Source organism: Pipistrellus kuhlii, unplaced genomic scaffold (assembly GCF_014108245.1).
Source record: "Pipistrellus kuhlii isolate mPipKuh1 unplaced genomic scaffold, mPipKuh1.p scaffold_m20_p_35, whole genome shotgun sequence".
Classification (NCBI taxonomy): Eukaryota; Metazoa; Chordata; class Mammalia; order Chiroptera; family Vespertilionidae; genus Pipistrellus; species Pipistrellus kuhlii.
In genome coordinates this window covers 2,229,900-2,244,391 of record NW_023425535.1, presented here as the reverse complement: position 1 = coordinate 2,244,391, position 14,492 = coordinate 2,229,900, and the positions used below count along the sequence as shown (strand labels likewise).

General features: G+C 51.8%; 1 protein-coding gene across 3 annotated transcripts in view; it reads right to left on the bottom strand.

Annotated features, from left to right (window-relative positions):
* VSTM4 (V-set and transmembrane domain containing 4) overlaps nucleotides 1-14,492 on the bottom strand; it is an 81,193-nt gene that overhangs the window by 39,720 nt on the left and 26,981 nt on the right. For 2 of the 3 annotated variants that reach the window (XM_036461216.1, XM_045570685.1), the window contains 2 exons: nucleotides 6,970-7,077; nucleotides 2,322-2,355 (listed from right to left, as the gene is read on the bottom strand). In XM_036461216.1, the coding sequence (XP_036317109.1) occupies nucleotides 2,322-2,355; nucleotides 6,970-7,077 (142 nt within the window). The remainder of the gene's footprint in view (nucleotides 1-2,321; nucleotides 2,356-6,969; nucleotides 7,078-14,492) is intronic. The other variant, XM_036461217.1, reaches the window with a different exon arrangement.

The following is a 14,492-nucleotide window of genomic DNA, read 5'->3' as shown; positions in this document are numbered from 1 at the left end:
TAATTTTCTTTCATCTCTGACACTTTTATTATAGACAAAGGGCAAATAGCAATATTAAAATATTATCTCTTGCCTGACTGGTTTGGCTCAGTGGCTAGAGAATCGATCAGCCTGTGGACTGAAGGGTCCCAGGTTCAATTCCAGTCAAGGACATGTACCTTGGTTGCGGGCACAGCCCCAGTAGGGGATGTGCAGAAGGCAACTGATCGATGTTTCTCTCTCATGGATGTTTCTAACTCTCTATCCCTCTCCCTTCCTCTCTGTAAAAAAAAATCAATAAAAAATATATATTTAAAATATTACCTCTAATTAATCCTCTTTTAATGTGTACAAATTTCATGTACCAGGCCACTAGTAGATTTATAATGACTATATCTTCCTTATGTTTAGACCCATTGTAATTATGAAATTTTGTCTCTTGTAACATTTCTTGTCTTAAATTATTTACTATCTTAAATTAATTTAGCTATAACCTCTCTTATTATTACTGTTTGCATTGTCTATCTATAATACTTCCATCCTTGGGATACTCTCCATTTAATGCACATGCATGTTGCTTCATCCAGAAACTTGCTTGCCCCAACTGTGACCATGCAACACATGGTGTTGTTAACTCCAGCTCATGGGAACAAAGAGCACCCTAGGGGGAAAGGCAGTGCAAGGCCAGGGATGAGGACAGAGCAGCAGGAACACTACGAGAGAAGGAGGCTCGCCCTCTGCCCTCTGGTGCTGGCTTCTGGGATGGCTTTCTTTATCTCAGGGTTCAATGGGGATCACATCAGGACTAGGGACAGCTACTCTGATGTTCTCTTTCAGACTTACCTTGATGAAGGAGTGGGATATTGAAGTCTCCTTATACCAATGTTCTATCACTTTCAGTGAAGTATAGAAACATTATTCTATTTAGGTCACTTGACCTTTCCCACTTTTAAATATCATAATGCTCTTCTTGAGTATCAGATGGCTTTATAATTTTTGTTTTAATCATCAAATATTATTTTTAAAACTTCTGAGGAAAAATTAGTCTACTTAACTACCCATATTTATGTTCCATTATTCCTTTTTTCCTTTCTAATGCACCAAGATTTTCTCTTTTATTTCAAGAATTTCTTTAAAAGTAAGTTGATAGTGACAGATTTCTTAAGTTTCCCTTAATCTGAAAATGCCCTTATTTCCCCTTTTACCTAAAGGATAATTTTGCTGGATATCAAATTTGTGATTAACAGTAGTTTAAGAAAAATTTTTTTTGAAAAAAGTGGTTCTATTTCTTTCTGTCCTCTATGAATTCAGATGAAAAATTTGCTGTCATTCAAATTTGTGCTCCTTTAATAGGTAATACATTATTTCTCTCTGATTGCTTTTAAGATTTTTTTTCCTTTGTCTTTGGTTTTCATAGTTTTCCTTTAACCAACTTTCAGAGTCCTCCTTTGGTGTCTCATATTATTTGCAAGATTTATGTTTATGCTTAGCAGGGAAGAACAGGGACAAATTGACCTATGCCATTTTGCCTGGATCAAAAGTCTCACATTTTTAAACACTATAAGTTTGCAATATTTACTATAACTATTAGGTTACCTATGAGGTTTGTCCAACCAGCTAAAGCTAGCATTTTAGCACATATATTACTAACTAGAGGCCCTGCACATGGTATAGTCCCAAGGCCTGACCTGCGATCAGGGCCATCTTCCTCAGGTGCCCACAGCTGGCCCCATCCCCCGTCATCACCCACCCCCAGTTCCCAATTCGCCATCGGGTGATCGGTGCCTAATGGTGGGGGAGAAGAGACCGAGAGGTTGGTTGTTCCCACCCGCTCGATGGCCCCACCCCTGCCGCAGATGGCCACCAGGCAATCAGAGCCTGCCCAGCAGAGAAAGGAACCAAGAGGTGGTCAATGCACCTCATAGTGACTGGTCCAGCAGTTGTTCTGGTCATTCTGCTGTTAGGGTCAAGTTATATATTACCCTTTTATCATATAGGATGTCTATGTTCTAAAGAATGAGGCATACAACAAGCAAGCATTATTGGGAAAAGATTAGGAGTGATTATGGTCAGAAGGCATCAAAGTGGGTCAGTCTAGTTCCCAGCCTCTTTCTAAATGAGGGACCATCCTCCAGAGTAGGTGCTGGGCAGCATGAAACCACCTGTTTTCTGGATCCTCTGGGGGTGACAACAGAGCATGGAGTCTGGAAATATGCAAATGCATGTGGGACACACATTTTTAGGCCAATTTGTAGGTTAATATGAAGACCTTTAAGTAAAGATACAAATGCAACCAATTTCTTGGTAATATCTAGAGAAAGTAAAAGCAAAAATATTCTTACCTGTTCTGAGGGCATTTCACCAAATATTTTCTCACTGTGAAAGGAAAAATAAGTAAAAAATGGTAAGTAAATGCTACTTTAGATATACAATACATATATACTCCAGGAATTAGAAGACGTAGGTGCTCAGGTGTTGACCAGGCGTTGGTTCAGGCCACCTCTCAGGCTTTCACACTTCTCTTCGGATGAGTACAGTGGAGGCAGAACATGACACCAGTCACGTGATACTGTTCCACACCCGGATCAAGCCAGACAGGAAGCCATACACTGCAGACTCCCTGATTACTCAACCCAAAGCATTCAGTTCTTTTGCTGGTTGAGTCTGGTTCTAACCTGAAGGCCCCAGGAGTAACAGCACCACCCAATGTCTAAGCTCTGCCTCAATGATGAAAAGGCCTTTTCGGGGCCACCTGTTTCCATGTAGACTCTCCTCTCTATAAAGTGGTTTCTATTCTCCCATCAGTGCTTTTCCAGGGCTAACAGCATACCCATGGAAAGAGTCTTAGAGCAAGATATTCTACGAAGTAGGTCTTCTTGAGAAAAGCAAGATTCTGGCTGTAGAGGAGAAATAAGAACGCCTAGGCAGTTATCCTAACAAGTGTCCAATCTAAGCTCACAGTTGGGTTCACATCAAATAGAAGTAAAGCTGAGGCAGCCACAGGCCCTGGGGTTGTGTGGTGGCACCAACGGCCCCATGATCACACCTCCCTGTATCTATCCACACCTATATGGCTTGGCCACAAGGCATGCTTTGGCCAATGAAATAGTAGCCAAGCAGAGACCTAAAAGAGGTTTGCACATGCATGCTCACTTGCTCTCCCCCTCTTTCCCCTTCTCCCTTCCTTCCCTTCCTCCTCTCCTTCCCTTCCCCCTTCAGTCCTCCTCCTCCTCCTCTTTGACCTCCCCCCCTCCCTCCTCCATCCTTCTAAGGAATTCTTCTGCTTCCACATGAGGAAGCCTAGCTAGCCCACTGGAAGTTGATACCACATGGAACAGATGCAAGTTACCTCAGCTGAGGCCCCAAAGCAGGACTTCAGCTGCTGATACCATGGTGCTCAGCTGAGCCCCAGCCCAAACAGAGGTAAAGCTGAAGCCCACATAATTCGTGCCTCAGAAGGAATCTGTATTTGAAGGCAGGGCCTTTAAAAATGCTGGCCTGCAGTATTGTGAGCAAATAAAAGGCTGTTTGAACCTGCACGTTTGGAGTATCTGTCAAGCAGGTGACCAGTTCAGGTTCCAGACCAAGACGATGGGACCAGCTTTAGAGGGGCCCCTTTAGGCCAATCGGGCCCGGCCTCTGCAACAGCTAGACTCTCTCTGCATTCCAGTTACTGTATAGATAAAGAAGTAATGAAGTCATAGTTAGCATGTAAGGGACACAACATGAACTCCTGGCACTGTTCCAAGCTTATTATGTAGATCAGTGGCTTGCATACCCTGGGGTTTGCATGTCCTCAGCATCTTAGGAAGCATGGTTTTAGGGAAATCTATTTCTAGATTCTCACCTTCTATGATATTCTTTCCTAAGAATTCTTCCTCCTAAAACACCTGAGATCAGACTGTACTCATTTCCTCCCTCCCTGTCACATCACCCTTTCTACTTCAGAAAATCTAGGCCACCCTCACCCGCCCTGACTTGTGCTATGAAGGCCTGTCCTGGGGGCAGAGACCAGTGGGCACCGAACAAGAGATGATTTGAAATATTGATGCCAGTGTGGAGAAGGTGAATGACAAATGACGGGGCCACTGAAGGTTTCCAATATTTTGCTTTCAACAAAGACTGAATGATGACCTAAGCCAGGAATCAGCTGGTGGAGTATTAAGTCATTTTCGATGATAAATTACTATATGACTTTGACTTATAACTGGGAAGCAGTTTAGAGTATTGAGTGGTATCAGAAAACTTGGTCCATCTCAGCCTCTGTGCCTATTGAGCACGGCATTTCAGAGCTTACAGCCATTAAAAACAAGACTAAAATTGATACTAAAGTCTATCACTAACCAAATTTATACAAGGGCATGTGAAGTAAAGTAAAAATCCATTTCAATAAAATCCATTTCTAATAAAGTTTTACTTCTTGTGATTATTAATTATTTATCTAAATTTTGTATTTATGTGGTTTTGATTAATTTTAGTCATTTTCCAAATATTACTAATTGTGCAATATTGATAACTTAATCCAGAAAAAAAATAAAACCTAGAGAGTTATGGAATAAGGAAATTAAACTTTTAATTTTAATTTTTATACATATTATTTTATCGAAGTATAATATGGAAATCAATAAATGATTTTCAAAACAATAATGTACTAAAAAGCAGGATAAAGTTTTGTTGGGTAAGTGATTGAAAAGAAAACCCTGGGGGGGAGGGGAAGACACATAAAATTCCTGAAAGCTAAAACTTATTTATGAGCCTTTTTAAGTCGGCAGAGGTAGTTACTAAATTCTGGCATGTAGCTGTAACAGAGATTTAACCATTTCATTTTAAATGTCAATATTTGTGATGCTGTGGGAATTACATCCTTTGCAACAATTTATATTTGTCAACAAAGCACATTTGAGGGTTGCATAGTTGAAATGATTTGGGAATGATGTGAGCAGAGTGTTTGGGACCACCCTCTGTTCTCCCATCTCCACAGTGACGCTGTCATCACATCTGTGTTCAGCAGGACTGAGGCACAGAGCGGTTAACGGCCTCGCCCAAGACCTTGCTCACTTGCTCTCCTCTCCTTTCTCCTCCCCTTACCCCCTCTTCCCGTCCTCCCCTGCCCTCTGTCCTCCTCCTCCTCTTTGTCCTTTCTTCCTCCCTCACTCCTCCATCCCTCTGAGGAATTCTTCTGCTTCCACATGCAGAAGCCTAGCTAGCCCACTGGGAGAAGACACCACATGGAACAGATGCAAGTCATCTCAGCTGACTTGAGACGTTAGGGGCTAAGCTATGCGCCTGCATAATTTGTACCTCAGAACTATGAGGGCCTTTAAAAGTGTGATTAAGTTCAAAAGAGGTCACGCGGACGGGCCCCCACCCACCAAACTGGTGAGGAGGGAAGAAAGGCGCACAGCGGCCAGGCCACAGGGGAAGGCAGGCGGCCGCCCACAGCTCTGCACTGGCAGCTGAGCACAGCCCGCGGGAGGGCAGAGCGTCTTGTAACTCCTCTGCACTGCTCTGAGTCCGGGCATCGGGAGGCAGGGCTCCTGCAGGTGAAGAAACTGAGTCACACGATAAATGCTGCCATTGGCCGCACTGGCTGGCCTGTGTCTGGGGAGTCCACTCCAGCTGCAGCAGCAGCAGCGAGGTGAGCAGCCTGGAGCCCAGGGAGCCAGGGAGCAGGGGGCAGAGGGCTCCCTGAGCACGGACCTCCCGCACTTGTTTATGAGGCTGCACCCAGGTGAATGGGGGCCTGTGTCCCTTTAACCAAAAAAGCTGCCCCAGGGGCCAAATGTGACCCAGAACCCAAAGGCGGGACCTCAGGGTCTGAGGGCTAGCCCTCACCCACCTGGCCTAGGGGAGCAAAGCACACTTAGTGCCGGCTGCGCCCCTGAGGGAGCTGTCTGAGCCTGGGCTCCCAGAAGCAGAGCCTGCAGACAGATCCCAGTGCAAACTCTCTGTGGGAGGGGGTCCTGGGAAGGCCCTGGGGAGGAGAGAGACCCGGCAGAGACCCGCGTTCGGGGAGATCCCGGAGGGCGACACCCTGCCATCTGGCCTCACACACTGGACCCCGAGGCCCGCACCCAGAAAGGCCTCTGCTCCGCACGGAAAGGAAGGTGCAGGCGCAGTCCATCCCGTGTGCCTCAGACGTGGAGGAAGGACTCTGAAGGAAGGGCTGTTCTTCTCACCTCCTGGCCCGGAGATGGCCGTGAGCACCAGGCCTGGCGCCCTTTCTCTGCGGTGGCCGCACTGCTCCCAGCCCCACCTCATGGCCACCTCTCCCGAGTGACGAGCCAGGCCCCAGGCTTTCTCATCCCCACCGGGCTGTCCCTGACCTCACCACGCACGCCCCAGGGACGATTTCCATCCTATCAGACTCCCATCCTATCAGACCTCCCATCCTATCAGACAACCATCCTATCAGATTCCCATCCTATCAGATTCCCATCCTATCAGACTCCCATCCTATCAGACTCCCATCCTATCAGCCTCCCATCCTATCAGACTCCCATCCTATCAGACAACCATCCTATCAGACTCCCATCCTATCAGACTCCCATCCTATCAGACTCCCATCCTATCTTGGAGCCCTGTTGGGGCCTACCCTGGTGGCTGACTTTCCCATACCATCTCTTCCAACCCGCTGCACCCTCTGCAGACTCCCAGGCCCCGCAGTGACCCTAGATGAGGCTGCGGGTGACCCTGCACTCGTGGGAGCACCTGGCAGCCTGCCAAGCCCTGGCGTTCGCATTCCCAGCCTCCTCAGCGGCAGCACAGACAGGAGCCCCGCAGCCGGGATGCACCTTCCTGCCAGCCCTCCCCTTTGTCCAGCCGTGGTTCTTCCCGTGCCACGGCAGGAGCCAGCCCATTCCCTTCAGGAGGCAGCCTGTCTCGGAAGTGATTCCTGCCTCAGGACGCCTTTTTCAGCCCGGGTGGCTCAGCCCGCACTTTTTGTGCCCACTGAGCTAGTGCTCCCATCCCAGACCTGCAGTCTCTTACCTCTGGGTTTCCTCTTGCTGAGCACAGACTGCCAGGCGATGGCCAGGGTGAAGAGCAGCACGCTGAGGATGCCCACGCAGCACAGCAGCACGGCGCACACGTACAGATCTGTGGGGAAGCACAGCGTCACCGCGGGGACCCAGCAAACAGGCCTCACGTCACACTGAACCACAACCCCAGACGTAAAATAGAAACTGGAAAGCGTTCAGAAAAAGGCAGGAGAAAAACCTGTGGGATCTAGGAGTAACAAAGCCTTTGGAGGCTTGACACCAAAAGGGCCATCCCTAGAAGGAAAAGTTAGCACATTTGTTGTAAGCAAACTATCATAACACTCTTTGCTCTGTCAACACCCACATGAATAGGATGAAAAGACAAGCCACAGACTGGGAGAAACCGCTTGCAAACCACAAATTGAGCAAAGGACTAACTAGTGTCTAGAATATAAAGAACTCTCAAAACTCAACAGTAAAAAATAAACAACCCTATTCGAAAATGGACAGAAACGTAGACATTCAACCAAAAAGAACATGCAGGTGGCAAATAAGCACAAACAAAACAAGCACACAGCAGACGCTCTCCGTCCACAGCCACTGGGAAGATGCGCAGGCACGGCACAGCCAGCCAGCCACACCTAGCACCTCCGCTACAACACGGGCAGCGGCAACACCAATGCGGCCAGGACAGAGCGGGCCGGTCAGACTCGGCTGGTGAGACTGGGACGCGGTACAGTGCAGTCTCTTACAAGGCACAGCTAGCTTCCGCCTGCATCAGCGAGAGGTGGAGACCACAGTTCACCCAGAAACGCGCACGTCTGTCCACAGCAGCTCTGCAGACCACAGCCAGGCTGAGGACAGTGCAGACGCGCTGCCGGGCCCGGGGGCAGCTGAGCTCCCCAGTGTGGGCACGCCTGGCAGCAAGGGGAGCAGATACTGAGCACACCAACCGGGAGGAGCCTCCAGCGGTCTGCGCTGCCTGAAAATACCCAAAAAGGTTACAGACGTGAAATTCTATTTTGCGTGATGTTTACTTTGCATACCATCTTGAGATGATAGCTCTACAGAAAGAGAGAGCAGGGGAGGGTTGCCAGTGGTTACGGAGGGAGTCAGCGGGAAACGGGCTTGGCTATAAGGGACCCTGGTAGTGACGGAATGGTCGCCTCCTGGCGGCATCCGTGTCAGCATCTTGGCGGCGATCTTGCACTAGAGTTTTTCAAATGTCACCATGGAGAGAAATTAGGCAAAGAGTAAAAACCAGTACCAAGAATCTATCTCTGTATTACTTCTGAGAAATACAGGCTAATCTACAATTTTCTCAAAAATAAAGGTTAAGTTAAAATAGTTAAACCATGTTCATACTTGTCTTGGCCAGTTTGGGCTACTATAACGAGATATACTGGGTGGGCTAAACAACACACATTTATTTCTAGAAGATGAAGGTGCTGGGGGCTCTGGTGTCAGGGAGAGCCCTCCTCCTGGTGAGAAGCATCCTCTCCTTCCTCCCACGGGGGCCGAGCAGCAGGCAGGCCTCAGGGGCCGCCCCTGACAGGTGCCTAATGTCCCACGTGGGCCTCCATTCCCACGGCCTCACCACCGCACGGTTCTCCTCCTAACACCATCCCCCTGAGGGGGTGGGATTGCCACATGAAAACGCGACCATTTCTTAAAGTCCAGTAACCAACTTCAGCACCAGTCTGACAGATCACGTGCTCAGAAAGGGAGGAGGAAGCCTAAAGCTTTATTATAATCTGCTCTGCAGCAAAATGCTGCAGATGGCTGGCTCTGGGAAACGTTTAAACTTAGCAGCAATGTCCCTCTGCTGACTTAAATTTCTCTAGGACAGACAGACGCCACGGGCCATGCTCAGCACACTCCTGGGTGCTCGGACTGTAACCAGGAGCATGCAGGCGCTCTCCCTGAGCCCGAAGGCTGCGTGGCACCTGCCACAGGAGGACTGAGTGCCAGGACCAGGCCAGCAGAGGCGGCGGGCCAGAGGACGGGGACTCTGCTCTGCGTCGTCTCTGACATGACAAAGAGAATGCAAAACTACGTAGAGGAAATAAACTCATGTATGGAGAGAGAGAAACCAAGTGCTCAGTCTCCCTCACCCTGAGAGCACTGCTTGCATGCCAACACTTCCTGAGGCATATGTGCACATGTGTGAGCTAAGATTGCGTCGCTTCATACCTTGCATTTTGTTTATTCTCACTTTCTCTTTAAGCTCTCTTCAAAAAACGATTCTGGCCTAGCCAGAGTGGCTCAGGTGGTTGAGCATCATCCCACAAAACAAACGGTCACCGGTTTGATTCCAAGTTGGGGCACATGCCTGGGCTCCATCTCCAGTTGGGAGACATGCAGGAGGCAACTAACTGATGTTTCTCTCTCACATCCACGTTTCTCTCTCTCTCACTCCCCTTCCCTTCTCCTTAAAATCAATAAAAAACATATTTTAAAAAAATGATTCTAAACTGCTTTTAAATTTTGATTAAAATTTCTCATACGTGACTTGATACCTTATTATTGGCTACTAAAAGTGTTTCTGACAGTTCTTTAAAGTAAATAATTCTATGATGGACATTTATAAGCATAAATTATAATACATCTCTCTCTCTCTCTCTCTCTCTCTCTCTCTCTCTCTCTCTCTCACACACACACACACATTATGCTCTTCAGATTAAGTTCCTGGAAGATAAAATGCTTAGTCAACAGAAGTTCGCCTTGGAAAGCCTTGGAGCCAGGAGTCGTCAGGGAAGGGCTTGCCCTGAAAAGGCAAGCGTGCTGGGCTGGCCTGGGGGCCAGTGAGGCTCATGGTCAATGCCACAGATGGCAGGAGAATCGGATGGACTCAGACTCCCGGCTTCCTCTCGGCTCTGCCTGGCAGCCGGCCCCAGGGAAGCCCAGTGCCTGTCTGGTCGGCCAGGAGCCCATAGTGCCTGCAGGAGCAGCTCCCGGGAGCTAGGGCCTGGCCACCAGCTCAAGCCCAGCAGCAAGGTGGCAGGTGAAGGGAGCTGCGGACACCTCAGAAAGCAGGGGCAGCGGCACAGGCAGCATCTCCAGAAAAAGCAGGGAGGGGGCGGGGGGAAGGCGGGGGGGTTGGGGGGGGCGGCGGGGGCTGTTGAGAGCTCCCTCGGCCACAGACTCCTCAGAGCACTGGGTGCGCAGGAGAACATGCTGGTTCTTTTTCCGCACAGGAATCCACTCAGACCCACCAGCCCCGGGTCCCGCGACACCGTGCAGGGGACGGGGGCGCAGGGCAGGCCACCGGGGTCAGGAGTTCAGGGTACGTGAGGAGTTTGAGACAAAACAGAGAAAACTCCCTCCTGGGACCAAAACTAAAGCAGTTTCCCATAGCCATGCCTGTGCTCCGATGGGCGGCTCTGTGGTTAACACGGGGGGGGGGGGGGGGGTGTATATGGAACGGCCATGGGGAGGGAGGCGTGGCCTCCATTTAAAATAATGAGGCCCAGAGGGACAGAAAGAGGCCCCGCAGGAAGCTGGACAGGATGCAGAGGGCCAGAGTGCACGGTCATGTCACAGTCCTGGCTGGTTCTGGGTTGTTAATCCTCACTCTGGGTTTTAGAGAAGGAAGAAGGGAGGGAGAAAAAGGGAGGGAGGGAGGGAGGGAGAGACGGAGGGAGGGAGGAAGACATCGAGAGAAACATAGATCAGTTGCCTCTAGTATGCCCAACAGAGCCACACTGGCCAGGGCGCAGTCCAGGACTCTCTGCCATGGAGCAGACTCGCCGGGAACAGGCTGCAGAGCCGAGCCTGGGACAAAGGGATGGGAACAGTGAGGGCCCAGTGCCCGGCAGACAGATGTGGGCCAGGTGGACACATCTGTCTCACAGGGATTCTGGAGAGGTGGCCCCTGGACCAAAGGCAAGGAAAACGTGGCCTCGGTGTCATCCTTGGGTGGAGAGAAGCTGTCCTACTGTGTGCCGCTGGAGCAGGCACCGTGACGCACAGCCAGCCTCTGCATCTGAACTCTGCGCTTGGTCCTGGGACTGCAGAAACCTCGGAAGGACAAGGCCAGGGTGAGACGCTGCCACAGTGTCCCCAGCGCACGCTGCAGACGTCTGAGGCCACTCGCCCGGGCAGGAGGCCAGGGGCTCCAAGGGCCCATGTCCGGGTTTCAGATAAGGGGGGCCCTCCACAGGCAGCCGCGGGCACAGTTCATAAACATCTGGCCCGCCTGGAAGGCTCCGCTACCACCAAGCACTCAGGCCCTCCGGCCAGCAGGCAGCAGCCGCCGCGTGCGGCATCACGGGCTCCAGTGAGCCCTGAAGCTGTGCGCACCTTAAAACGTGCGGCCTCGCCGAAACCGGCTTGGCTCAGTGGTAGAGCGTCGGTCTGCGGACTGAAAGGTCCCGGGTTCAATTCCGGTCAAGGGCATGTACATTGGCTGCGGGCACATCCCCGGTGGGGGATGTGCAGGAGGCGGCTGGTCGATGTTTCTCTCTCACGGACGTTTCTGACTCTCTATCTCTCTTCCTTCCTCTCTGTAAAAATCAATAAAATATATTTAAAAAAAACAAACAAAAAAAAAACCAAAAACGTGCAGCCTCCGGAGGAGAGCCGCCAGAGCACTGAGCTTCCCCAGGCTGGGCAGCAACCGTCACCCCCAGGGCCTCACGTTTTCCTCCGTCCCAAGCGTTCCTCTTGCTGCAGAAAGACTGCCGGAGCCAAATCAGTTTCACTAAAAGAGAGATGTTGACAGGAAGCCAGGCAGGCTGGTCAACAACCTTCATTGCTCTGACCACTCACCCTTCAGTTGAGGCATTGTTAGCTGAATCAGCCTCCATCTCGTTTGTCCCGTGTAAGTTTCTGATATTTCCTGCCTGAGGGCTACGTGTAGATTTCTGTTTATGTTGTCTAAGATGTTTTCCCCAGAGCCTCCATAAAAGGGATGGCAGGGCCAGAGCAGGAGTTCTCTCACTAGAGCTGGACTACTGCCTGGCCCCCCACATCGCCAAATTGAATTTCTTCAAGTCTCTCCTAAATTGGAACCCTTTCCACGTGGGACGTGAAAGAGATTCCTACAAAGACTACGAGAACCAAGGTCCAGCCCTGAGCCTGGGAGCCTGGGAGCCAAAGCCACAGACGCCTCAGGATCCAGGGACCCTGGAGCGAAGCTGTGGCCGGGCAGGCAGGCCGCTGGGTCCCTGGCAGCGCGCTCAGGCCAGCCTGCCAGCCCCACTCCTTCAACCCCGATGTAAAGGCCTACCCAGTTAGGATGCCGCTCCGAGGCTTTAGAGCAGGCCAGGCCAAACAATGCTGGTCCAGACGGAACCCCAGCCTTCAGCTCCAGACAAACAAACCGTCTGTGGCTCCACTAAATCTGGGACTTGCTTTCAAGATACCCCACTTATCTGCATGTTCAAATAATCCCCAAAACCTTGTCACATCCCCAAATTCATCTGCACTTGCACCAATGCTATGTTTAGGCTCAATTGCCAGCCACCATGAAGACGAGGCCCCCCGCCCAGGCCTCCCTAAAGCAGATGGCAGGCGAGCAGGCGGGAGAGAGGGTCGCCCCGCAGGGAGGCTGAAACGGTGCGCAGGGCTGCACACCTCTCCCGCCCTCCCGGGAAGCAGGCCACACAGGCCCGCAGCGTGGCCCCGGATGGCAGGCAGCACCTGTTGCTGGGCAGCCCCACGATGACCTGGGTACGCAGAGCTGCTTTAAACCTGGCGAGACCAGCACCCCTCAGCTCAGGCAGGGAACCCAACTCGCCCGATCCACCGAAGCTGGAAATTCGATGCTGGTCCTCTCACTTCCAGAGCCAGCGCCAGGCCTGGGAGATGGCAGCCCCGTGGAGGAAGCTGTGCGCACCGCCATTGTTTACCCTGCCTGTGAAATCTGAGCAACGGCGTCTCCTGAGAGGCTGACAATGCCTTCTTGTGCCGTGGGGGCACAGCCGGGCCCAGCCAACCCCCGGAGGATGGATGGCCGCCGGCAGCCCCACTGCAGCTCTCCCAGCCAGGAACAAAAGGGCGAAGGCCTGGGATCGAGGGCCAGGGAGCTGCCACTGTACCCCTGACCTCGCCAACGCAGCGCTTGGGTTAGAAAAGCAAAGCCCAGAGGAATGGCTGCCAGAATCCTGGGGAAAGGGTGCCATGGAAACAGCCGCCGGGGTGGGAAGGCCGGGGCACTCCTCGGGGTGGGAAGGCCAGGCTCCTTTTCCAGCCGGGAAGAGAGGGCACGTTGAGCTGCCCGCACTGCGGAGAGCTAAGCAGAGAGTTGCCCTGACGCTCTGTGGCCACACACGAACTGCAAAGTGTTCCTCCTACTGAGTGCCTCAGAGCTGCCGAGCGAGCTGCAGGGCTGTGGGGACCAAAGGCTACAATCCTCCCAAGCTCATCGTCTCTCCTGATGCACTCACATTCTTCCATCCTCCCTAACTGTAATCATCAGGGTTTCCCTGGAGCGTGGAGTCTGCGTTACTACTCCCAGACCCCCTGGTGGTGGAGAGGGCTCCGTCTTTCTCCGCGGCCATCCACCCGCCTCAGGGCCTCCCGGTCCCCCGATCCCAGTCCTGGCCACGGAGGCATGGGCGAAAGTCCACTGCTTTTCCTGCCGCTAGGAGTCAAGTCGCTCTCATGTTTACTAATGAGCAGACGTTCACTGAGGGAAAGGCCAAGGGAGGAAACTGGCGATTATTTGGCGAGAGGTCGTAAATAAAGACAAAGGCCGCTGCAAAGCATGCAGAAGCAAAGCGGGGGACAAAGGGTCACTGTTGGAGGGAAGTGCCATCAGAGAAATAGTGTCTGTGACTTCGGGAGGCAACAGTAAGCCCCAGTGGCCTACCTGAGTGACGCCTTATGATTCATAAGTATGGCTGCGTTTTCCCAAAAGAAAAAATGCTTTAGGAAGAGGAAGAGAGTGAAACACCGGCCTCTGCTTTTATCTAGCTGCTTTTATCTAGCTCCCACTGCTGTCCCCTAGGCAAGCTCTGCTCCCATCACTCCGAGGAGTGACCTGAGGGGATAGTGCAGCCCCAAAGCACAATCTCCCGGGATCCTTGTGGCACGGTCACTCTCACCCGCCCCGCCTGCCTGCCCGCCCGCCCTGGAGGTGGCCCCGCACCACGTCCCCATCGCCTCTTAGTGGGACTCGGTTCAGTGCTGACCAGAGCCTGCCTGGGAGCTGGTGTTTACGGTCCACGTCCTCCACTCTGTGGTCATCTCCGTGGCCCCTTCCTGCGAGGCCAGGTGCCTTGGCCATGGCAGATGTGGCATCGGGGACCAGAAAATCTTTGCTGCAGGAAGCCAGCCTGTGCACTATAGTCCTTGGCCTCTACCTAAGAGATGCCAGTAGTACCAAAATGCTAGCGGTGGCAACCAAAACTATACCCACCTGTTGGCCACTGTCCCTGGGAGGCCAAGCTGCCTCCTGCTGAGCTCCTCTCCCGGGCTCCGGGGGAAGCCGCCTCGGAACCGCCCGAGTTTCTGGCTCTGCGAGCGAGGGCAGTGCCCACCCCAGAGCACCCGTGAGGGCTCCCCAAGCCCTGGTCTGTGTGCGGTGAG